Source organism: Oncorhynchus gorbuscha, linkage group LG15, assembly GCF_021184085.1.
Source record: "Oncorhynchus gorbuscha isolate QuinsamMale2020 ecotype Even-year linkage group LG15, OgorEven_v1.0, whole genome shotgun sequence".
Taxonomy (NCBI): domain Eukaryota; kingdom Metazoa; phylum Chordata; class Actinopteri; order Salmoniformes; family Salmonidae; genus Oncorhynchus; species Oncorhynchus gorbuscha.
Window position 1 is genome coordinate 40011716 of NC_060187.1, and position 23732 is coordinate 40035447.

Below are 23732 nucleotides of genomic sequence, written 5' to 3' on the forward strand. Positions count from 1 at the left end.
AATTGATGCTCGTCACATTGCCCGGCTGCAATCAAAGCATTGTCATGTGTTATATATCACACAGTCTTTAATTGGCCTCTCTCGCTTTATGATCGACCAGCGCCGCGATGGCAGAAGCTGTCTTAATTAATGATGCTGTATATACCTAGCCTGTTCCCAGAATTGTTTGTGCTGTTTTGCCAACTCCTACGGTCATTGTCACGCCAATGACCGTAGGGGTTGGCAAGACAGCACAAACAGATCTGAGACCAGGCTAGCTCGTATCCAGTAGGAAGTGTAAATGTAGCTGGCCTGGTCACTCTGTCATATGGATGCATTGGACTGCCAGCTCCAGTTCCTATGGGATCTGGTCTTTACATTGGCGGGTAGATAAATGATGTGTTTGCTTTCCTGTGGCAGCGCAGTAATACTGAGAGGGCAGTAGGCCCGGGCTCTGGGACCGCTTGGCTGTCTCTTCTTCACCGCTCTGCTCGTCTGCTCCAACATGGGGTTGGGATGGGGGGGGGGGACAGAGAACGACTGAACTCTTGTGTCTCAACGAACTCCTTTGCACCAAGCACACATGATGAAAACTACTTGTCAATGTTTTTCCGTCTGAGACCTAACAGCATTAAACGTGGCAGCATGTATTCCAGATGTCTCTGTCCATCCTGCCCAATGGATTCCTGCCCACGGAGGAGATGGATGGTCCGCTTCGTCATGTTTTTGAGACTTCTGAAGGGTTGGCGTTTATTCAGAGACAGTTTCTTCTTCGGAAGAAGATTGTTATTCTTCTGTCCTTCTCCTTGCAACGCCAATCCTCCATCCATCCATCCATCCCTCAATATTTCCCTCCCTTCATCCTCCCATCCATTTCAATCAAGCCTGCTTCCTGTTTGCTAACTTCACAAGCGTCACACCAACTCTCCCACTCTGCCAGAATGCGTTTTTTAATTCAACAGGAAACATTGTTTGATGAGTTAGCTAAATGACTTCTCCAACATCTAGATTGGCATAGCAAGTGGGCTGGGGAACAATGACTCCTTTATGTCTCATCCGGTGAACACTACTATGCACATAAGGGCTCCATCCTTTGATTAGTCCATAATGATACTGTATGGACATCAGAAATGGCACCCTATAGTGCATTATGTGCCCTGGTCAAAAGTAGTGCTCTAGAGAATAATGTGTCATCCGGAGTGTACTCTGTATAAGTGATAAGGTAAGGCCGTATGGGGAGGCAGGCTCCGTTATCCTCATTAATTATACAAGGCGTGTCCAACAGCCCCATTTATAAATAAATAACAGGTCTGTTATGAGCTCATAGAGCTAACATGAGACCCCTGCTGTGTTTCGTTCTGTTGTTTCCCCTTTAGGCCACTCCCTTTAAAAGACATTTTAAGTGGCTTTATTCTCCCTTTTGTTTATTCCATCCATTGTATTGACTGAGAATGCTAATTGAGCGGAACTTCAGAAGCTCTTGGACCCTAGCTTGTTGTAATAGTGTTTGGGAACTGTGTGTTGGAGCAGATATTTATCAAAATATTTTATCAATATAGTTTTGAAGTTTTGTATTGTCTTTTTGAAATGAATTGTTTCTGAATCATTTTTGGACTCCCTTGGTGGGAGCTCCATGTTGAGGCACTATAGCATTTTTTCCATTTAGCCGCTCTCCTGGCCACATTACCTGCTCCGTGGGCTAGCAAACCTCTCCTTTCTCTTCCAGTTTGTTGCCCGTTCCCTCTTCCACTCCCTCCCTCCTCTCTTCCTCCCGCCAGACAGCCGCCTACACTGCAGTTGGTGGGACAGCAGTGGCAGGGGATGGGGAAAGGAAACATTATTATGAATTAATTGGGCATGTGTGAGGCATCCATTAAAAGCAGGCTGGGCACACGCCGTGCAGGAACAGTTGGCTCCGGTGACAGGACTGCATCCATCAGAGCTGTACTAGCAGGATACTAGCAGGATGCTAGCAGGATACTAGCAGGATACTAGCAGGATACTAGCAGGATACTAGCAGGATGCTAGCAGGATACTAGCAGGATACTAGCAGGATACTAGCAGGATGCTAGCAGGATACTAGCAGGATACTAGCAGGATGCTAGCAGGATACTAGCAGGATACTAGCAGGATACTAGCAGGATGCTTCCATGGTTCCAGCTCCAGCACCACACTCCCTCCCTCCGCACCTCACTACAGAGTCACAACGAGGCGCTAAAGTTGAGTCAGGCTGCCTGAGGCTTTGATGGTCTGTTGGGACATTAGTCAAGTTTTTTCTTCATCCTAGCTCACTGATAAACCGAGAAAAAAGACTGCAGGCGGCAGGTGTATGGAGAGATGGAGAGGAAACTAGACGAAACGAGATTGAGGAGTTAGCCCAGGTATAAGTGGGAGTTTGAGAGTTTGAACTCTTCTTTATATCATGGCTTCCTTGTTTAGTCACTTTCTCTCGCTGCTGGAGGAGAAAGCCAATACTCTTTTCTCAGTCAATCTGTCTGTTTATCAATACGTCTTTATAAGCACTGTATCAAGAGGGGTAGTCAATGAATTTCTGTATATATCGACTGGTTCCCCGTTAGTAATGCGAGGCCCCATGTGGAAGGGGCTGAGGTTAACACCACAAATCAAGCTAATTAATTGCACCAATTTAGTCATTAAGACAAAGTTGGAAAGGAAAGCTGACACCTGTGAGCCTGCAGAGAAATCCAGGGAATTCACGGTTACATTCACAAGGCACCTAATGGAAGAAAATGGACTGAAACAGGAAGGGATTACCTGATCTTGTCCAATAAGAAAGCTTGCTTTTTTCCCCGTTGCAAAACGTTATTCTACGGTGTCCACTAATGAATAAGACCCAGGGGAGTAAAGTTGCATTCAATGTAATTGGTATCATCACAGATGATACACATGTGAGACGTCATGCATTGAATTTCACTATTGCAGAGGCCGATCTGCAGAAACAAAAGTGTGTTAGGTGATGCTGTGTGCTGATGCTGTCTCTTTGAGCTCTCTCTCTCTCTTTCCACCTTCTGCTCCAGATTAGGGAAGATGTGCCAGGATGGAATACGATGGATGGGAGGGTGTGTGCACTGTAGTATGTGAATGATTGGGGCTGAGGAGATGGGTGTGATGAGGGGGGTGAGATTGGGGAGGGTGGCGCCGTGGCCTCTGCCAGTGCTGTCTCTGGAGGTGTGTGGGGGTATAGGGAGGACATGAAGGGGGAATGAAAGAAATGGAGAGAGAGGGGTAGCACAGAGGGATGGAGGGTTGAGAGGGGAAAGAGGTGAGTTTGTTGACAGGCTTCGAGTGAGAGACAGAGAGAGTAAGAGACCTTCACAGCAGAGAGACATAGAGAGAGAGACCTTCACAGCAGAGAGACAGAGAGAGAGAGAGACCTTCACAGCAGAGACGGCAGCAGGGATGGCAGGTAGCCTCCTAGTTAGATCGTTGGACTCGTAACCGAAAGGTTGCAAGATTGAATCCCCGAGCTGACAAGGTGAAAATCTGTCATTCTGCCCCCTGAACAAGGCAGTTAACCCACTGTTCTTAGGCCGCCAATGTAAATAATAATTTGTTCTTAGCTGAATTGCCTAGTTAAATAATGGTTCCAAATAAAATAAAGAGAGAGCGAGACCGTCACAGCAGACAGAGAGGGTGTTCTGTTTCGGAGCACAATCAGTGATGCCTGATTGAGAGAAATGGGAGAAATGGGCCGGACCTAGCCCTTCTGTCTCTAGGTGTTGTTTGCAATCAGTCCTCCTGGTACCGATAGTTCGCAGGATGCTGCCCTCCCTCCCAATCTGATGAGATCGGGCTGATAAGGATATGAAAGATGGCGCCCTTAACTCTCCCTCTCCTCCACTCTCTCTTCCTCACTGTCCTCGAGCGAGGAGGATAATTATAGGATGGAGGAGGTTATGTTGGCCTGTCAACATGCTCTCTATGAGATTTAATGGGCCTCTCCTCTCTCATTTGTCACAGGTCTGTACATCTACTGTACGACGACGCTTAACGCCTGAAACCATCACCACTGTGTTTCCTGGGCACTTATTTGGAGTGTCACATAAAAAAGGCATTAGCACTCTAGGGCCAGGCCAGAATGATTATAAACACAAAGAATGAAGGGCCCTCGTCATAATGTGGCCGGCAATCGCTCTTGTTTTTGGGGACATGTTGCACCATTAATATGAATGGGGGTGTCTGCCCGATCCTGCCTATGTTGTTAGTAATTGCAGCCTATTAATCCATTTATGCCAGCTGATGACACAGTGGTTAAATACACTTCCATCCGGCTGGCTGTGGCCTTGATACATGATCAATTACTGGGATTACAGAGCTGCAGTGGTTTCAATAACACTCAAACACTCAAACACTATGGGGATGCCGTGACAATGCAATCGTATGCAAATGAATTCATATTTCAACTAGATACAGTAGGTCATTGAGAACGAGAACTTTTTGGGATGACGACATACCCAAATGGAATACATGAAAATATAGGTGTCACGTTAAGAAAGGTAGAACTCTGGACGGCAGGGAAAATAATCTGTTGATCACTTTGTTGGTTCCATGTTTAGATTCCTACCTTATCAGGTAACATGGAGCTATATGAGTGTCAATGTTTTGTGGAGCGTTAATATGTTTGCAGCCCAGAACTAAACTCATTTCTGGGGTCCTCGCTGTTTTGATCTTATAAAATGCCAAAATCATTCAGACAAATACATTTCCAAACATATCGTTTGGAAGCACTGGCTCATGAATCCAAAATTCACTTACGGAGTGCAGTGAATTTATCAAGCCCCTCTCTCTCTAGACACATTCTCAGGAATAAAGTCAAAGTCTTTGAAATGTTATTACATTTACAGGCAGGTCTTACTGGCAAATGTTGTAATTCAGGTACAATACGGCAACAATGGAGACCAAATCATTCCTTTGCTTTAAATTCCTTGGCTGTTAAATCCAGTTGAATTCTACGCTGTGGCATTTCACTACAGACTAATAGGATCTTTACTGTCGATCCTCACTTTTCATGATCGTCTGTTATACAGTATCATATTAATCCTTGTCTTTGGGTTTACAAAGGTGGAAGGAAAGAACTGCAGGAGGAAAGGAAGAAGTTAGGGCGTTGACCGATAACAGCAGTTCATCATTTAGATGAAATAACCATTCAACACTGTTACATCATTATGATGCTTCTACTCCCTTCTGACGTGAAATCCCATGTTGTCTGCAGCAAAATTTTATTTTTGAAATAGCTTATTGACATAAGTATTCATGTCCTTTGCCGTGAGACTTGAAATTGAGCTCAGGTGCATCCTGTTTCCATTGATCATCCTTGAGATGTTTCTGTAACTTGATTGGAGTCCACCTGTGGTAAATTCAATTGATTGGACATGATTTGGAAAGGCACACACCTGTCTATATAAGGTCCCACAGTTGACAGTGCATGTCAGAGCAAAAACCAAGCCGTGAGGTTGAAGGAATTGTACGTAGAGCTCGAGGCACAGATATGGGGAAGGGTACCAAAAAATGTCTGCAGCATTGAAGGTCCCCAAGAACACAGTGGCCTCCATCATTCTTAAATGGAAGAAGTTTGGAACAACCAAGATTCTTCCTAGAGCTGGCCTCCCGGCCAAACTGAGCAATCAGGGGAGAGGGGCCTTGGTCAGGGAGGTGACTAAGAACCTGATGGTAACTCTGACAGAACTTCTGAGGTCCTCTGTGAAGATAGGAGAACCTTCTAGAAGGACAACCATCTCTGCAGCACTCCACCAATCAGGCCTTTATGGTAGAGTGGCCAATTGGAAGCAACTCCTCAGACAGCCCACTTGAATTTTGCCAAAAGGCACCTAAAGGATTCTCAGACCATGAGAAACAAGATTCTCTGGTCTGATGAAACCAAGATTGAACTCTTTGGCCTGAATGCCAAGCGTCACGTCTGGAGGAAACCTGACACCATCAATAAGGTGAAGCATGGTGTTGGCAGCATCATGCTGTGGGGATGTTTTTCAGTGGCAGGGACTGGGAGAGGGAAAGATGAACAGAGCAAAGTAGACAGAGTTCCTTGATGAAAACCTGCTCCAAAACCTGCTCAGAACATCAGAATGGGGTGAAGGTTCTCCTTCCAACAGGACAACGACCCTAAGCACACAGCCAAGACAACGGAGGAGTGGCTTCGGGACAAGTCTCTGAATGTCCTTGAGTTGCCCAGCCAGAGTCCGGACTTAAACCTGATCTGACAGTGCTTGAGAGGATCTGCAGAGAAGAATGGGAAAAATTCCAATACAGGTGTGCCAAGCTTGTAGCGTTATAACCAAGACTTCAGGCTGTAATCGCTGCCAAAGGTGCTTCAACAAAGTACTAAGTAAAGGGTCTGAATACTTATGTAAATGTGATATTCCCCTTTATTATTTTCTAAAAATCTGTTTTTGCTTTGTCATTATGGGGTATTGTGTGTAGATTGATGAGGAAAGCAAACAATTTAATCAATTTTAGGTTAAGGTTGTAACATAACAAAATGTGGAAAAAGTCAAGGGGTCTGAATACTTTCCAAATGCATGTAAGGACCCAGAATATTAATTGCAGGTACACAATTCCATTCCATGTTACCATCAAGTATGCCCACCAAAATCTTCCCATTTGAACACCTGGCTATGGTAGGAACTGAGCTGTCAGAGTAGCTTCGGCACAGCAGAGCAATGGTTTCCAGATGAGCATCAGTCAGTCAGCCAGATCCTATGACACTTTGCCTCCATCACGGCTCTGTGTGGTACAGACAGTAGTAGTCAGATCATTTAAAGCCAATTACTGGTAGAAACATGCCTGGGCGCCGCTGATCAAAGTGGCCTGTCTCGGGAGTCAGGAAGATGCGCTGCCTCTGTTCATTCGTCCAGGTGCAAACAGAGCGGCAGAATCAATGCAGATCCATATCGTTTAGGCTCGTTATCCCGTGGAGTGTGTCTGTGTGGTGTGCATGCATCATGTGTGCAGCCTATACAGTATACCTTTACCACAGACTGCACTATCATCTGCCACGCACCTATCTCTCCCTGCATCGCCATAGAATAGAGTAACCGTGCAGTGTGTCGCGTACCAGGCTTGTGTTCAGTATAAACCAATAGAGGATCCACTTTATCCACCCAGCACCTACAGTACCTCTCCCTGAGGCCACAGCAGGGCTGGCTAGATGATCAACATGCCGGAGATTGCATCAGTTTGGTCACTAATTATTTCATGCCATCGTTTGAACTGTCTGTTGAAATGCAATTACCCGGGAGCCTGTGTAGCTTACAAGACGGGGGTGGTAAAGGAGGGAGGAGGGAGCGAGGGAAGGAAAGAGGGATGAGGGAGAAAGGATGGTTAATACTGTACTGTGATATCTGGAGCATTACTCTGGGAGAGGAAGAGAGCAGAAACAAATATGACAGAAATCCCTGTTGATTCTATGGATTCATTTGCCATATTCAATGTTTCTCTTTTGTCAGAATGATACTATGGACATTGATGGTGTTAATGATAGTAAGGAATTACTATGAGCAGTCAGACTGTCAAAAAAGAGTACTTTGAACATTCACATGTTTGATAGAGAAATACCAGTTGCCGATTTTGTAACCCAAATGCTTTTTATTCAATTGCTCTGGTGGCTCATTGTATGCGTATTGCCCACAACCAACCACAGAACCACAGCAGAGGGAGAACTTCATGAAAAAATATGTTGTGAATCACCAGGTATTTTGAATCTGGGTCCTACTGCAGTTAACATGACCCATACCTGTCATCCTTTCCCACACTCACTTAAAGCTGCAATATGTCACTTTTGTGACGACCCGACCAAATTCACATAGAAATGTGAGTTATAGATCTGTCATTCTCATTGAAAGCAATTGTAAGAAGTGGTAGATCTATTTCCATGCTTCCCGTGTTTAAGTTTAGTTTCTGCATCTTTTACTTTCGGTTCAGTCCACCAGCTTCAAATAGCTGAAAATACAATATATTTGGTTATTGAAAATATATTTCACAGCGGTTTAGATGGTACGATGATTCTCTGCACTGCACTTGCTTGTTTTGTCACATAAACAGAAATTAGGCAAACCTTTAGAATTTTATCAACCAGGAAATGGCAGAGTGCATCTTTAAAAGGCTAAATCTACCTGTCGCTTTCTCTGTGAAATGAGTTTTCTGACCTCAACATTTGAAAGTTGGGAGATGTCCCTCGCTGCCTGGCAGCGAGGGACACAGATAAATACAGAAATGAACCCTGACCAAAAGGAGAAGCCATCCATTCTTATTTTCCAAACGAGTCTGTGCCTCTGAATCAATAGGGCCAGGGGATCTCTTTCTGTATCTATTTCAGACAACAGAGAGACCATCACCAAGCCAAAACCTTTACATTGCACTCCCAGTTCTTGTTCTTTGTCATTTTCTCTACAGTCTCTTTCTCTCTCTCTTTCTTATTTTTCTCTCTTTCTGTAACTCATCCTCCCTCACCTTCTCTCTTAATCTCCCTCCCTCCTGCTCTCTCCTCTCCCACTCTCTCTCGTTATCTGTCTCTCACACATTTCTTTCCCCCTCTAGTTCTTTCACTCTTTCCTTCCCTCTCTCCTTCTCTCCTCTGACACTTCCCAAACAACACTCATCTACCCCTGTCACCTCTCTCCTTCTAACAGGATCCAAAAACATCTGCAGGCTTTCATGACTCATTAGCTGGTCTAAGTGTGATTATTTAATAAGCAGACACACTTTAAAACAACCACCCAGGCTGAGCTCAGACAAGCTTTTCTTAGTGATTCTGAGTACTGTACTGAACCTCAGGTGAAAGAGTTTGACTTCCTGTGTTTGTGTCTCCCTCCCTCCCTCACACACACACACACTCTCTCGCTTTTTCTTTCGCTACATTTCTAATTTTCACACTCTCTTTTCAACCTCCTTTCTCCCTCCCTCTCACTTTCTTTCTCACACTCACACTCTCTCTCTCACACACACACACACACACACACACACACACACACACACACACACACACACACACACACACACACACACACACACACACACACACACACACACACACACACACACACACACACACACACACACACACACACACACACACACACACACACACACACACACACACACACACACATTTTCTTTTGCTACATTTCTAACTTTCACACTCTCTTTTCAACTCAACATATCTCTCTTTGATCCTCTCTTCGCCTCTCCCCAACTTTCACTCTCTTTCTTTATCACTCTCCCTCTTTCTCTTCTCTGTCTATCTGTCACATTTCTCTTCCAAAGCTCATCTCAACTATTGTGAGCGTGTCTGTTTGATGTGTCATTTTGCTCATGTCTGACTGGAAGACTGGAAGTCTCACCCCCTCTACCATATCATCTACATTCTCTTCTCTCTCCTTCACTGCTTCATGCCCACAATCCCTTCTTTATGGTTCCGCCTTTGTTAAGATCCTCTCTCTCTCTCTCTCTCTCTCTCTCTCTCTCTTCTCTCTCTCTCTCTCTCTCTCTCTCTCTCTCTCTCTCTCTCTCTCCTTACCACCATCTCTCTGGATCTTATTGTCCTTATTTCCCAGTCGATGGAGAATGAATTCAACTCAGTAAAAATATATATATTTCACTGATGAATTAAATTTAACACATACATTAACTTGGATTGACATTTTGTTGTACATAACAGAGTAATTGATTGAAATATCTGCCAAAATCTTCACATTGGCTTTGAGTTGATGGGACATTGTGTTCATTAAATCATTAGAGGCAAAGTGCACCTGCTCCATGCAGACCGTTTAGCAGTTGTCAGTCAAGCTCTTATGTGCTGCTGAGGACAGGACACATGTGTTCCTTATCTGACTGGATCATTATTGTGTTTGTATGACTGTCAGGGGGCCTCAGTAGCTAGTCCAGGCAGCCTGTCCATCTGGCTGTCTCTGTCTGTCTACGTCCCTCTGGCTCTGATGGGCTTTGGGTGTGTGTGGATTGAGAGGGTGTGTGTTTGTGTGTGTGGTGGGGACACAGGGCTCCTCTATATGTCTCAGGTGCTGTGATTGTGATGCAGACATCCTGGTCCCTATAACAGTGGGCAAATTTCCCCAATGCGGTTTGGGTGTGTGTGTGTGTGTTTGTGTGTGTCTGTGTGTGTTTTAATTGGGGACGCAGCGATATCTCCGGAGGCAGCATATGCTTCACAGTGTGCGACGTGACTGACGGTCTTGGGCTTTAATTTCATAAAGTGATTGGATGAAATGGCGTGGGACAGAATAGGTTCTGCGATCACAACTGGTGTGTTTGTTTGTCTGTGTGTGTGTGTGTGTGTGAGTGCCTGTAAGCGCCTGTGTGAAGCCCGGAACGTCCAGCTAAGCTCTATTGACAACTCCTAACCCCCTACCAACTTACTTTCCATAGTCCCTGCATCCATTTGTCACCATTCTTGCATCATCTCAGACGGTATTGTAATTTATGGCATGATTAAAACAAAAGCTGCCTTCAGCTGTGGAGACAAGGTAAAAAAGTAGATCCCCTGACTCCCATAGTGGGAAAGTTAAGCCTCATTAAAACACTGCTACGGGCACAAACCAACAGCACACACACACACACACACACACACACACACACACACACACACACACACACACACACACACACACACACACACACACACACACACACACACACACACACACACACACACACACACACACACACACACACACACACACACACACACACACACACACACACACACACACACCACAGCACCGTGATGGACTAGGAGAGTCTCCTTCACAAACTCTCTCCAAGCGACTCCCCACAGTCTCTCTCCTGCTTGTGTGTGTGTGTGTGTGTGTTGTGTGTTCAACTCAGGGAATGGATTAGAGAGCTTCCTAAACAGCAGACAGACAGCTCCTATCGTTCATTAATTAACCTCCCTTTCACATTGTGGGGAGTGCTGAGCAGTGCTGAGGGATGGTGTACTGGAGCTAATTGTTCATTGTTGTTCCTAATAACTCACAGATATCAAAGTTATCTAGTTCACACAGGGGAGACATGGGCTGTGTTACTGACTGAGGAATCCTGGGTGATGACATATTATCCGTTCTGTATGTGTGGCAACCAGACCTCGGTTTAAATACTATATAGGGTATTTTAACTCATTTCAAAGTAATTTGGAAGTATATATTTGGATATTTTTCATTTGAAAACACAAGTAGTTGAATATTGGACTGTATTTGGAAATACACTTTCAGATTTGAAAGCACTCAAATACACTGTATTTATGGAACTATTTACATACTCCCATGCATTTGAACCAGGTCTGTTTGGTATTTGAAATTATTTATTTGGAAATACATTTAGAAAATACTTTCAAATAGTGTGCTATTTATAGCAAAATACTCAAATACACAGAAAATAAGTATTTCAATTATTATTATTATTTATTTGGGTTGGCGTCTTCAATTGACTGTGACTCTACTGATTTGAGTGTGTGTGTGTGTGTGTGTGTGTGTGTGTGTGTGTGTGTGTGTGTGTGTGTGTGTGTGTGTGTGTGTGTGTGTGTGTGTGTGTGTGTGTGTGTGTGTGTGTGTGTGTGTGTGTGTGTGTGTGTGTGTGTGTGTGTGTGTGTGTGTGTGTGTGGTGGGGGTGTGTGTCTTAGAGTGGGGTTTACACCATAATCAATATCTTAAAAGTCCCTCCAGTCTTCACTTGGGAAGTGTTGATATGTAAGAGTTTATCTCAGCAGCATATTGGAGCGCATGTTACTGAAACGTGAATCAGCGGCCTGTAGCCCGTAGTAACTTTGATTAACTGAGTCTTAACAGCCGGCAGGCAGAAGCCACTGGAATTATCCAGTCTGCCTGCCTGCTGCCTGTCTGCCTGCTGCCTGCCTGTGTCCCTATCTACTGGGACTGCTGGGAGAGCGGGATGGAGAAAGAGAGAACGAGAGAGAGGGGGAATGGTGGATGAGGGAGAAAGAGAGTAGGTCGTATGAGAGAGAGAAATCCAGAGAGAGTTACTGTATGTGAAATATGGCCTCCCTACTCTCCCCAGACCTCGGCCAATAATGAAGTGATGACATGGTCTCTGCACGGCGGTTGCGGTGCGCTGCGTCTGAGACGTTTGTTGTGGTGGGGGATGTTTCCCTAAACAAGGTCCAGGGTCCTGGGCCCGCTCTGTTAAACCCATGTGTAACATACTGGGGGTGACACTGTCTGTGACAGCTCCCTGCAGGTGTGAATGCCTCAGGGAGTTTGGGGAGGGTTTAGGCTCAGTCACTGTCAGAGTGATGGAGTTTTATTCCTACTCTTTGGATGAATGGGGTTTCTGTGACTGCCATTGCTGCAAAGGTTGGGGGTTGGTGAGGGAGGTTCTGTGTGTGTGTGTGTATGGTCGCTGCGCCAGCCATGCCATTGCTTCAGAAGCTACTTGGGCTCAGCATGCCATAGGTAAGCTCTGCCCCTCCTCTTTCTCCTCCTCATCCTCCAGGATTGTCAAGTATTGATCTAACACCAAGGTTACAGTGATGGGTTGGTTAGGTAAGGCAACAGCAGACAGAACAGGACACACATTTATATACATTTAAAATGTAAACATTTCAGTCATTTAGCAGACGCTCTTATCCAGGGTGATTTACAGGAGCAATTAGGGTTAAGTGCCTTGCTCAAGGGCACATCGTCAGATTTTTTTACCTAGTCGGCTTAGGACTTGAACCAGCGACCTTTCGGTTACTGGCCCAGTGCACTTAACGGATAGGCTTTCCCTAAAGAAGCCCTGTCAGTCACAGCCTGCTTGTGTCCGATGCTGCGCTGAAAAATGTTCAATATACTTTACTTTCAGCCCAAATTTACATTCCTCTTGTAGACAGCAAGAACAAGTTAAACATTTGCCACATTTTAAAGTGGCTTTACAGCCACCGAGCGTCGATCACTCTTTCCCCTTTTTAGCTCCCTCTCCACCTTCTCTCTCTCTTTCCCTCGTTTAAAATCAGGACCACGCCACTCCTGTTGGATGCCAAATTGGAGCAATATGTTATTTTCCTCTTAAAGAGGAGAGATATTCCACCTCCAGCCAAGCCCTGACTGCCAGCCAGGTTCATTTCATTGGTAGCTTGCTCATCTGAATAGGAGAGAGAGGGCAGAGGGAGACACTGTTTCTTTGAGGTGGAAGTAATATGCTTTCACACAGTCCTGGGCAGGCTCGGCTCTGCATGGAGAAATCCTCTCCAATACGTTCCCTCTTGTCTCTTTCACGGCCCAGCGCTTGGCCATGATGCGAGAATACATCCAACCTTTTGTGTTGTCGATAGCATCATCAGGAGAGAGGAAAAACATACAGTATAAATACACACTTGAATGCTGGGAAAATAAACACACTCTGAGAGAGAGAGAGAGAGAGAGAGAGAGAGAGAGAGAGAGAGCATGAGGAAGAGAGAGAGAGAGAGAGACAGAGAGAGAGAGAGAGAGAGAGAGAGAGAGAGAGAGAGAGAGAGAGAGAGAGAGAGGGAGGAAGAGAGGAAGAGAGGGAGAGAGGGAGAGAGAGAGAGAGAGAGAGAGAGAGAGAGAGAGAGAGAGAGAGAGAGAGAGAGAGAGAGAGAGAGAGAGAGAGAGAGAGAGAGAGAGAGAGAGAGAGAGAGAGAGAGAGAGAGAGAGAGACCGTGAGGAGCACTCCAGTGTAATTGACAGGGCCTTTCAGGAGTTTAGCGTTAATGTGGCACACAGCCTCCTTGCTCCCTCCCTCAATCCATCCTTTCATCCCATGAATAGCCCATCTCCTGCATCTTTTCATGTCAGCATAAACAATCCCTCACTCATATAGGGAACAAGGGCACACTACTGCATGTTCACTGAGAAACACTCATGCAAACACTCACAGGGACAAATAGGCTCCCGCACACACCCATACATAAAACACACTCACACACAAAGAACACACGCATGCACATGCATTCACACACACGCCGACATTCACATGCCCATACAGCAGGTTGGCATTGACTTCATTATCATTCAGCGCTGTTGAAACGCCAATAATCCTTCTTTTATGAACTGAGCCTTCAGCCTCAATCATGGTGGGATGTGCGTGCGCTTTAATTTATGCATGTGTGTTTTTGTATGCCCGTGTGTGAGAGCAGATAGTAGGCTGCGATGATGATGCAGAGCCAGACTGGTGGAGGGAGACCCACAGGCCAGCTACGGGCTCTCATATAGTACACATACAGGCCAGCTACGGGCTCTCATATAGTACACATACAGGCCAGCTACGGGCTCTCATATAGTACACATACAGGCCAGCTACGGGCTCTCATATAGTACACATACAGGCCAGCTACGGGCTCTCATATAGTACACATACAGGCCAGCTACGGGCTCTCATATAGTACACATACAGGCCAGCTACGGGCTCTCATATAGTACACATACAGGCCAGCTACGGGCTCTCAGGCCAGCTACGGGCTCTCATGTACACATACAGGCCAGCTACGGGCTCTCATATAGTACACATACAGGCCAGCTACGGGCTCTCATGTAGTACACATGCAGGCCAGCTACGGGCTCTCATATAGTACACATACAGGCCAGCTACGGGCTCTCATATAGTACACATACAGGCCAGGCGCCACATTGGGAAAATGTATGGCTTCTCAAGATTCAACTTGCACTCATCCGGTATTGTGTCTAGATTGATGAAGGGGGAAAATACGATTTAATACATTTTAGAATAAGGCTGTAACTTCACAAAATGTGAAAAAGTCAAAGGGTCTGAATACTTTCCGAATGCACTGTAGCCAGAAAGTCTATATACAGTGCCATACATTTACATTTGAGTCATTTAGCAGGTCTTATCCAAAGCGACTTACAGGAGCAATTAGGGTAAAGTGCCTTGCTCAAGGGTATATCGACAGATTTTTCACCTAATCGACTCAGGGATTCGAACCAGTTACTGGACCAACACTCTTAACTGCTACTGCTACCTGCCACTAGGCTACCTACCGCTATCGCTACCGCTACCTGTCGCTAGACTGCCTAACACTAACGCTACCTGCCACTAGGCTACCTGCCACTAGGCTACCTGCCTCCACCTGCTGCTACCGCTACCTGTCGCTAGGCTGCCTACCACTAACACTACCTGCATCTACCACTACCTGCCGCAAGGTTACCTACCACTAACGCTACCTGCCTCTACCGTTACCTGTCGCTAGGCTGCCTACCACTAACTCCACCTGCGTCTACCGCTACCTGCCACAATGTTACCTACCACTACTGCTACCTGTTGCTAGGCTACCTGCTCCCACTGCTACCTGCCGCTAGGCTACCTACCACTACGACTACCTGTCTCTACCTGCTGCTACCGCTACCTGCATCTACAGCTACCTGCCACTAGGCTACCTACCACTAATGCTACCTGCCTCTACCGCTACCTGTCGCTAGGCTGCCTACCACTAACGCTACCTGCCTCTACCGCTACCTGCCACTAGGCTACCTGCCACTAGGCTACCTGCCTCCACCTGCTGCTACCACTACCTGCCTCTACCGCTACCTGTCGCTAGACTGCCTACCACTAACGCTACCTGCCTCTACCGCTACCTGCCACTAGGCTACCTGCCACTAGGCTACCTGCCTCCACCTGCTGCTACTGCTACCTGCCTCTACCGCTACCTGTCGCTAGGCTGCCTACCACTAACACTACCTGCATCTACCACTACCTGCCGCAAGGTTACCTACCACTAACGCTACCTGCCTCTACCGCTACCTGTCGCTAGGCTGCCTACCACTAACACTACCTACATCTACCACTACCTGCCGCAAGGTTACCTACCACTAACGCTACCTGCCTCTACCGTTACCTGTCGCTAGGCTGCCTACCACTACCACTACCTGCCTCTACCATTACCTGTCGCTAGGCTACCTACCACCTCCACGACCTGCCGCTACTGCTACCTGTCGCTAGGCTACCTAACTCCTCTCAGTGCCTTTCACAATCATAACCCGTTTCAGATTTGACATACTGTAATTACAGACTTAGCGTTGCTACTACCATTATTGGTCACATACACATGGTTAGCAGATGTTATTGCAAGTGTAGCAAAATGCTTGAGACCAGAACAGGTGTGTACTCTCCTTTACCACCCACTGAGACAGTGTCCCATACTGAGAAGACTCACGGAAGTCACTGGAGGCCTCACTAGATCTCTACACAGTGTACACTGCTTCATCCCAGCTGGTTGGAAGATCTGCTCAGCCTGACTGTTCTCTCCATTCTGTCCCACCCAGACGGCAGGGAGAGAGGGAAGGAGGGAGGCTTCCATATGCTGTTACGATCAGGCAGGAGTTCATGCTGTACCTCTATGGAGCCTCTTTCTATCCTTCTCTCTGTCAACTTTCTTCCCTTTTTCCACAAGTTCTCTATCATTCTTTCTGTCTACCCTATTTCTTCCCTTCCTCCCTCCTTTCTATCCCTCAATGGAGTCTCCCTTTCTCTACCTGCTCCCTCCATCCTTTCTATCCCTCCATGGAGTCTCCCTTTCTCTATCTGCCCCCTCCATCCTTTCTATCCCTCCATGGAGTCTCCCTTTCTCTATCTGCTCCCTCCATCCTTTCTATCCCTCAATGGAGTCTCCCTCTCTATCTGCTCCCTCCATCCTTTCTATCCCTCAATGGAGTCTCCCTTTCTCTATCTGCTCCCTCCATACTTTCTATCCCTCCATGGAGTCTCCCTCTCTCTGTCTGCTCCAACCCTCCTTTCTATCCCTCCATGTCGTCTCCCTCTCTCTGTCTGCTCCAACCCTCCTTTCTATCCCTCCATGTAATCTCCCGCTCTCTGTCTGCTTCCTCTCCTTTCTTCCGTGCCATCGTGGGTTATGAACCAGGCTCATTAATCACTCACTCCCCTGTCACTCCATCAGCTCACACTGTCATTGTCCCTGCAGCAGTCAGTCATTCAGTCACACACACACACAAACACACATGGATGCACGGACGCAGGCACCCACTCGCACACAGACCAACGCACGCATGCACACACACACAATGCCATTTTCATTTGGGACTCAGACCCATCAACAGCTATGTAGGTGACAGATTAGAAATTAGGTGACAAAATACACGACCGTTCAAAAGGTTGGCGTCACTTAGAAATGCCCTTGTTTTTAAAAGAAAAGCGTTTTTGTCCATTCATTCAAATCACATCAAATTGATCAGAAATACAGTGTAGACATTGTTAATGTTGTAATGACTACTGCAGCTGGAAATGGCAGATGTTTAATGGAATATCTACCTAGGCGTACATAGTCCCATTATCAGCAACCATCACTCCTGTGTTTTAATAGCATGTTGTGTTAGCTAATCCAAGTTTATAATTTTAAAAGGCTAATTGATCATTAGAAAACCCTTTTGCAATTATGTTAGCACAGCTGAAAACTGTTTTACTGGTTAAAGAAGCAATAAAACTGGCCTTCTTTAGACTAGTTGAGTATCTGGAGCATCAGGATTTGTGGGTTCAAAATGGCCAAACCAAAATTTGTATTTTCTTTAACAAACAAGGACATTTGACCCCAAACATTTGGACAAGTGACCCAAACATTTGAACGTAGTGTACATTTGCAGGAACCATATTGCTGAACTTCCATATTGTATTGTAAATGTTCTCATTATTATATTATATTTGCAGGACAAAGTTGGCCTTTAATGAGCTGCTTCTCCCTCCTCAATTGGTTGTGTTTTCCCTTGGTGAGTTTTTGTTTTGATGCATAATGATAAAAGCATCCAGATGAAAACAATGCTGAGACCGCAGAGCCATAAGCTAACTTATAAAACCTGAATGAGGAGAGAACACAACAGCTCACCAACAGGAAGAAAGGAGATCATGCGTTTTCTGGGGCACAACAAACACAATGTCTGTCTGTGATGTAGTACATTCAGATGTGTCTGTGGTGCAGTACATTCAGATGTGTCTGTGGTGCAGTACATTCAGGTGTGTCTGTGGTGCAGTACATTCAGATGTGTCTGTGGTGCAGTACATTCAGGTGTCTCTCTGTGGTGCAGTACATTCAGACGTGTCTGTGGTGCTTTACATTCAGATGTGTCTGTGGTACACAACATTCAGATGTGTCTGTGGTGCAGTACATTCAGGTGTCTCTCTGTGGTGCAGTACATTCAGACGTGTCTGTGGTGCAGTACATTCAGACGTGTCTGTGGTGCACAACATTCAGATGTGTCTGTGGTGCAGTACATTCAGGTGTCTCTCTGTGGTGCAGTACATTCAGACGTGTCTGTGGTGCAGGAGATGCAAAGAAAATGTCTCAAGATAGTGGCAAGGAGGGCCGGGCCCTGGGCATAAGCAACATAAAAAATGAGGAACTCATTTGGGGTTTGAAAAGTAGAATATCTAAGGTGTAGTTTCTACATTTGTTTGTCTCTTGTATGTCAGTCACTGACATTCACTCAATAAGCCATGTCAGCTAAAACAAAAAGATTGCTAAACTAGTCAAGACAGCTATCTAAACTTGTAGTAATCATGGCCGAATACCAAATGGGAAACCAGGGCACGTACCCAGGGGCCCTGACCTCCAGGGGGCCTCCATTGATTTCGTTAGTCACTCTCACTCAGATATCATATTAACATGGCATAAGTCATGCCAAAATGGGTAGAATTGCAGGAAATTAGCTGTAAAACTGCAAGTGTTTGTCTCTGCCCCATGGCAAATTGAGTAGAATTGCATGAAATGTGTTATAAACTACGCCCCATGGCAAAATGTGTAGAATTGCAGGAGATTAACTTTAAAACTAAAATGTTTATTTCCGCCATCGTCAAGAGGGGGGCCACTGAAATGTTTTGTCCTTGAGGTGGGGAACCCCCCCCCCCCCTAACCAAATCTCGCTTAGGGCCACCGAAAGGCTTTGTTTGTATTGATGATGCGGCAAGGTCAGAGCCAACATAACGTTGTGACTTAGCCCAATAAAACACACATGAATAGAATGCTTTCTTAGTATTGATGATGTAGACAAAGGGCTACGGTGCTCTGAAGAGACTGTATTGATCTGGGATTGACCTGAAGTGGGTCTGTGTGTCATGAGGAGCCTTTGGAGATACAAGTAGGGAATATTATATTTTCTAGGCTTCGTTAGCAAGGAATTCACTTGGCATTCTTCCCGCACCCCTAGCATGGTACTAAGGAGCCTAATAATTAGGGTTCTGAATTTTCCTAACCAGGAAATACTGAAGGCCTATCATGACACTAGACGAGACCCAAATGCAGACACAGGAGGCAGGTGGTTGGAGTATAAGATGTTGAATAAATCCAAAGGGAATAGGCAAGAGAATGGTCATGGACAGGCAAAAGGTCACAACCAGATCAGAGTTACAGAGGTATAGATAGAGTGGCAGGCAGGCTCGAAGTCAGGGCAGGCAGAACGGTCAGGTAGGCAGGTACAGAGTCCAGAACAGGCAAGGGTCAAAACCTAGAAAATGGCAAAGCAGGAAAACAGGAAAAACCGCTGGTAGGCTTGGACATACAAGACAAACTGGCACAGAGAGACAGGAAACACAGGGATAAATACACTGGCACAGAGAAACAGGAAACACAGGGATAAATACACTGGCACAGAGAAACAGGAAACACAGGGATACTTACACTGGCACAGAGAGACAGAAAACACAGGGATACTTACACTGGGGAAAACAAGCGACACCTGGAGGGGGTGGAGACAATAACGAGGACCGGTGAAACAGATCAGGGTGTGACAAGGCCGGAGGCTATTACTGGAGCCAGAAGTTTTCCCTGGTCAGATCACGTGGTTTTCTCTGGTCAGATCACGTGATTGGGAAAAAGTCCTGCCTCTAGCATGATATCACATCATCATTTGGGCAGCATTCAAGCATTGTTTTGTTGTTCCTGTAATATTTAAGAGGGATAAAGCATGCCTAAATGGTTCCATCTATATTCCTTCCCTAGAGAATAGCCTGGCTGGGCTGTATGTGTTTGTCCTTGATTGCCTTTGAGACGGTCTGAGCGAATAGCGTGGCTGTAATGGACACCAGCTATCTGTGTCCCGTCTCTGGTACCCTCGCCTCGGATTTCGCCCCTTGGCCGCCGCGCCGGGCTGGACGACGTATCTTCAGAGCTGCCACATCCATTATTTATACACAGGGTTTCGCTGTCCTCCAACCAGGGACTGACATCTGACTGGAATTTAGTTTCCACTCAACACACACTGGACCCTACTATCTGGACTGGACAGATGTTAACCCTTTGTCATACTGTAACAGACAGGTCAGGGGTTATTTTAGTTGAGCCGGGCAAACACATACTGTACATGGTTGGAAAGCTGGTTGCTTATCTCTTTATGCTGTAAAATGTGGAGAATTGATGTAAATGTGTGCTTGTGCTCTGACAATGGTGTCCCTGGGGGGGATTAGTAAAGTTGTATTCAACAGTGTCCCTGATCACCGACAGCGATGAGACAGCCTATAGGGAGGAGGTCAGACCTGGCAGTGTGGTGCCAGGACAACAACCTCTCCCTCAGTGTGAGCAAGACAAAGGTGCTGATCGTGGAATATAGGAAAAGGAGGGCCGAGCAGGCCCCCATTAACATGGGGCTGAAGTGGAGCAGGTCGAGAGTTTCAAGTTCCTTGGTGTCCACATCACCAACAAACTATCATGGTCCAAACACACCAAGACAGTTGTGAAGAGGACACAACAACACCTTTTGCCCTGAAGGATACTGAAAAGATTCTACAACTGCACCATCAAGAGCATCCTGACCGGTTGCATCACTGCCTAGTATTGCAACTGCGCTACAGAGGGTAGTGCATACGCCCCAGTACATCACTGGGGCCAAGCTTCCTGCCATCCACTTATGTACTAGGCAGTGTCTAAAAAATTGTCAAAGACAAAACATTTGGGAAGGCCCAAAATATTGTCAAAGACTACAGTCACCAAAGTCACAGGCTGTTCTCTCTGCTACCGCATGGCAAGGGCTACCGGAGGGCCAAATCTAGGACCAAAAGACCTCCAAGCTGAACAATTCACCAAATGGCCACCCAGACTATTTTCATTGACCCCCCTTTATTTTTACACTGTTGCTGCTCACTGTTTATTATCTATGCATAGACACTTTACAAATTGCCTTGACTAACCTGTACCCCCACACATTGACTCGGAACAGGTACCCCCTGTATATACCCTCGTTAATGTTATGTCATTTTCTTGTGTTATTTAAAAAATAAAAACCTTTCTTTTATTCAGTAAATATTTTCTTAACTTGAACTGCATTGTTGGTTAAGTCAGCATTTCACCTGTTGTATTTGGCGCATGTGACAAATAAAAGTTGATTTGATTCTAATTGAATTAAAGGCATATTTTTCACAGGGTTTTCATGATTCTTCTATCAAGATTGAGATTAGGACCTCACTTTTCTTCATTAAGAAATGTGACGAGTTACAGAGTCTGCTGCTGGTTCCTACTTCACAGTAGGGCCATTTGCGAATGTGACACAGAAAAGCTGCATTTTCCAATAAACTAATATAAACACTAGGCTCTCTCTTACATACCAGCTGCCTCCACCCTCACTAGATCCAAGAATTCCTGCATCTTAGATTTTGTGTGTGCTTAGTGAAAATGTCAAATATGCCATATTGCAACATGCAATATGCCAATTGCCATGGGAACATAGGCTTCAATCATGTTGTATTTGCTTGTTGTGTTGTGTTGCTCAGCTGTTTTGATGTAGAAGAGTGAAAACATACTTTATTTTGGTATAGGAATCAGAGTAAGCTGATGGGTTGCCAAATAATAACATATTCTTCGATACAAATATATTATCCACCTGATTGTTAATCAGACTGTATTGTAGATCTACTGACTGGGCTGTTCTGGGCAGAAATCAGTCTTTGATTGTAGGGAGATTGTAAAGTTGACTACATTATCAGTGCCTTCCTCTGATGTAGGGCCAGGAGGTGATTTCAAATCACAGAAATCACTCCTGTCTGATTTGTCACTAGAAGGGCCTGTTGGTGATGGGATTCTAATGGCTATGCCTCCTGTCCACCTCTCAGCTGTCTCCTCCTGTCTCCACTCTAGCTGGAATGTTAAGGGAAGGAGAAAGAGAGTGTACATGCAAACATATCGGCAACTTCAGTGATTATAATTCGAAAGATCTCTCTCTCTCTCTCTCTCTCTCTCTCTCTCTCTCTCTCTCTCTCTCTCTCTCTCTCTCTCTCTCTCTCTCTCTCTCTCTCTCTCTCTCTCTCTCTCTCTCTCTCTCTCTCTCTCTCTCTCTCTCTCAGGTCCAGGATGCTGGGTGCGGTGGTCCCTGTCTGTGGACTGCAGGCTCTGCTGGCGGCCCTCCTGCTCTCTCTGGGCTATGGTAAGTAGAACCATACAGGGTTCTTCGGTTTGTCCCAATAGGGGAACCTTTTTAAGGGGCTGGGCAGAACCCTTTGCAGTTTATAGAGAAATTGTTTTTTTAGAACTCTCTATGTAGGGTTCTTTAAAGAACCCTTTGTATATGGTTCTACCTAGAACACTCAATGAAGAGTTCTACTGAGAACCCTTGGTTAACAGGCCACTTCAGGCCTGCAAGTCGAATTATGCTGGCTTGCAAAGTGATGTCAAATCAAATTGATTGGAATTCCTATTGGAATCCAACCAGAGTTAGGATATCCAACAAGTGCATTTGTTAATCACCCGCAACTTGCATTCAGAATGACTGCCAAGGGTAGGGAAGATTGAATACTGAGACTACCTCAAACGGGTGAAATAAATCCAATTACTAACAGATTGGATTAGTTTAGAAAACGGTATGTTATTTATCTTTGTGTCGCATTAAATGCATCAACCCATCAATTACATGCAAAAACAGATATTACAGTGAAACAAACAATTCTGAAAATCTCCCTGCAATAGAGCATGCTGGGAAATATTATATATGGCTCTATGTAGAACCCTACTTGCCTTCCAAATAATCCGTTTTGCCGTCCAAAGAATCACAAAAGAACCCTTTCTTGCAAAAACAGTTCTTAAGATGTTAAAGGTTCTAGGTAGAACCCTTTGCCTTACAAAGTACCCTTGTCTTTAAAAAAGGGTTCATCTGATTAAAACGGTTCTTGGTAGCACTACCCTTTGGAGGGTTGCAGTTTATTGAGGATGGCTTAGGCACACACACACACGCACACACACGCGCACACACACTTCCGTCATCCCTATAGGGTTGGGACTGTTGGCAGGTCCTCACAGCTTAGGGACGAGGGGATTGATTCCATTAATTTTATCTCACTATAAATACTGGAGCTGGACTTTTAGTAGAGGCAAATGATGAGGCATTTAGGGCAGGGAAGACAACAAATCTCCCAGCTCCATTTATCCTGCAGTACTTAGCTCTTGAGTCACAGTCTCTGGAAAAACAGGAAAATTCGCTAATCTTTCATGCTGAGCTTTATTTTGAGTTTTATTTGCTTCATCACTTGTTAAATATTAATGTGACTTGTTCATATCCACTTTGATGCTTAAAACAACAAACTCAGCTGCATTTTGACAACTTAATACCATGCTACTACGCTCAAAAAGCTGTGTGTATTCATTAGTGCACACTGTAGCAAAATGGTTTGCAACAGAAAATGTTTCTTGGCAACGAAAATGAGCGTCTCTTATTGAACAAGTTCAGATTGGTCCCTCCCTATTATGGCCATCTGCTTCCATTTGGTTAGTGAATATACCTCTGGTGAGAAACTGAATATATAGACAC

The 23732-nt window shown here is 45.4% G+C and overlaps 1 protein-coding gene across 2 annotated transcripts in view; it reads left to right on the forward strand.

Moving 5' to 3' along the window:
• Window positions 1-23732, forward strand: part of LOC123997059 (neurocan core protein-like) — a 200204-nt gene that overhangs the window by 10009 nt on the left and 166463 nt on the right. For both annotated transcript variants that reach the window (XM_046301031.1, XM_046301033.1), the window contains exon 2: window positions 22276-22355. In XM_046301031.1, the coding sequence (XP_046156987.1) occupies window positions 22283-22355 (73 nt within the window). In that variant the 5' untranslated portion in view covers window positions 22276-22282. The remainder of the gene's footprint in view (window positions 1-22275; window positions 22356-23732) is intronic.